This window comes from Bison bison, unplaced genomic scaffold (assembly GCF_000754665.1).
Source record: "Bison bison bison isolate TAMUID 2011002044 unplaced genomic scaffold, Bison_UMD1.0 scf7180017864135, whole genome shotgun sequence".
Taxonomy (NCBI): domain Eukaryota; kingdom Metazoa; phylum Chordata; class Mammalia; order Artiodactyla; family Bovidae; genus Bison; species Bison bison.
Window position 1 is genome coordinate 4,742,858 of NW_011494707.1, and position 1,889 is coordinate 4,744,746.

The window sequence follows — 1,889 nt, forward strand, 5'->3', positions numbered from 1 at the left end:
CTAGTGGTTCAGTGTTAGGACTCAGTTTTTTCCACTGCTAAGGGTCTAGATTCAATCACTGGTCAGGGAACTAAGATCCCCACACACTGCTGTGATGTGGCCAAAAATGAATAAAAGCGCTTCTGAAGATCCTTAAGTGCAGCCAGAGTTCAGAAATACTGGTGTAAGGTTGATTTAATGCTTTTTCTAAAATGAGGATTTTGAATATGTTTTGCTTTTGCGATGTCACTGACAAATATTTCAATGTATTCAAACTCTCTTTGCTCTATTTACAGAAGTTTCAATTCGCTTTCTATAATTAATCCAAGTAGGCCTTAAAACTGAGCTGTATAATAGGCGATGGGGCGTCTCATCTCCAGACCATGTCTCCTAGAGTCAGGCGTGGGATACAAAATGGAGTAAACCCGGACATAGTCCTTTTCCTCCAGCTCTAGCTTCTAGTAGTTTGGATCAGTATCACTGTTTTTATTTCAAACTTCAGGAAATTTGGAGAACTACGAATATCACAGAGAGAATATATCTATCTATATATAGATAGATAGATATCTGTGATATTAGAATATATATGTCTCCTTTACGGAGAAGGCAATGGCACCCCACTCCAGTACTCCTGCCTGGAAAATCCCATGGATGGAGGAGCCTGGAAGGCTGCAGTCCATGAGGTCGCTGAGGGTCGGATACGACTGAGCGACTTCACTTTCACTTTTCACTTTCATGAATTGGAGAAGGAAATGGCAACCCACTCCAGTGTTCTTGCCTGGAGAATCCCAGGGACGGGGGAGCCTGGTGGGCTGCCGTCTATGGGGTCACACAGAGTCGGACACGACTGAAGCAACTTAGCAATAGCAATAGCAATATCTCCTTAAGGAGATCGATTTCTCCCATATTACTAATTGCAATAACCACGCAGGAATACAGACTCCCTTCTGGGCATAATCAAATTACCTCTGTAAGGGTTCGCCCTATAACTATTTTTGGAAACTAGGGATTTTCCAGATTATCGAAAGCTGTGGCGCTGTCACTGGCTCAGGCCTGTGTTTCATAATCTAAGCCGCTAAAGCAGCCGCCCTCGCAGTCAATACGAAGCCTTCGCCCTACTTCGATACCTCTGGGAATCAAGGGCTCATCGGGGAGCTTTTTTTTCTCCCTTGGAACCGAAGTAGTTCACATTCTTGTTTACTAAAAATACCGTAAAGCAACCGTCTCCAGATTCCTCGCGGGTCACTTTAAATTACAAGTTCGTCCGTACACGACACTGGAGAAACCACTTAAACCCACCAATGCGGGCGAAGGTCGATCCGACGCCTCCCTTTGTACTCGCTGAACCTGCGCCACCCAAATGCGGAAAGTTAGGAGAGGAAGAGAGACGGGAGCACACAGACGCACGTTCTAGAGAAATTATCAAAGCTGTGCTGGAGTTACAGTAAATTTGCGGATTCGAAGTTGGACATAAGGTATCTCGTAAAGCTCCCTTATTACTCTTTTGATTAAAAATATTACGTACGAGGCGAGGCGGTTTGAGGTTGTGTTAGTAAGTAGACCACGTCCCCAGCCACTCTAGGGAACCAACGGGGAGGTCACCCAGGTCACCGACGGTCCCACCCAGAGGACTCCGCTCACCGGCCGGCGCGGGCGTAGGCTCCGCGGGCGGAGACAACGCCTGAAGGGACTAGTTGGCACGCCGGCCGGGCGTGGTGACGTCAGGGCGGAAGCGCACGCTGCGTGAAGCGGCCAGAACCCGGCGGTCACGGGAATATCCGTCGCGCCGAGAACGCTGGTTAGTCTCACTCCGGGTTCCGGCTGCGTTGGGCGTGCGTGCAGCTCGCTGAGACTATGGCGTCCGGGCCTCACCCGACCGCGACCGCTGCCCCCCCCGTCTCCTCTGCCTG

General features: G+C 49.2%; 1 protein-coding gene across 1 annotated transcript in view; it reads left to right on the forward strand.

Annotated features, from left to right (window-relative positions):
• The first annotated feature begins 1,280 nt into the window (after window positions 1–1,280).
• The window catches only part of CCNL1 (cyclin L1), a 13,679-nt gene continuing 13,070 nt past the window's right edge, over window positions 1,281–1,889 (forward strand). The window contains exon 1 of the mRNA XM_010839905.1: window positions 1,281–1,423. Within this exon, the coding sequence (XP_010838207.1) occupies window positions 1,281–1,423 (143 nt within the window). The remainder of the gene's footprint in view (window positions 1,424–1,889) is intronic.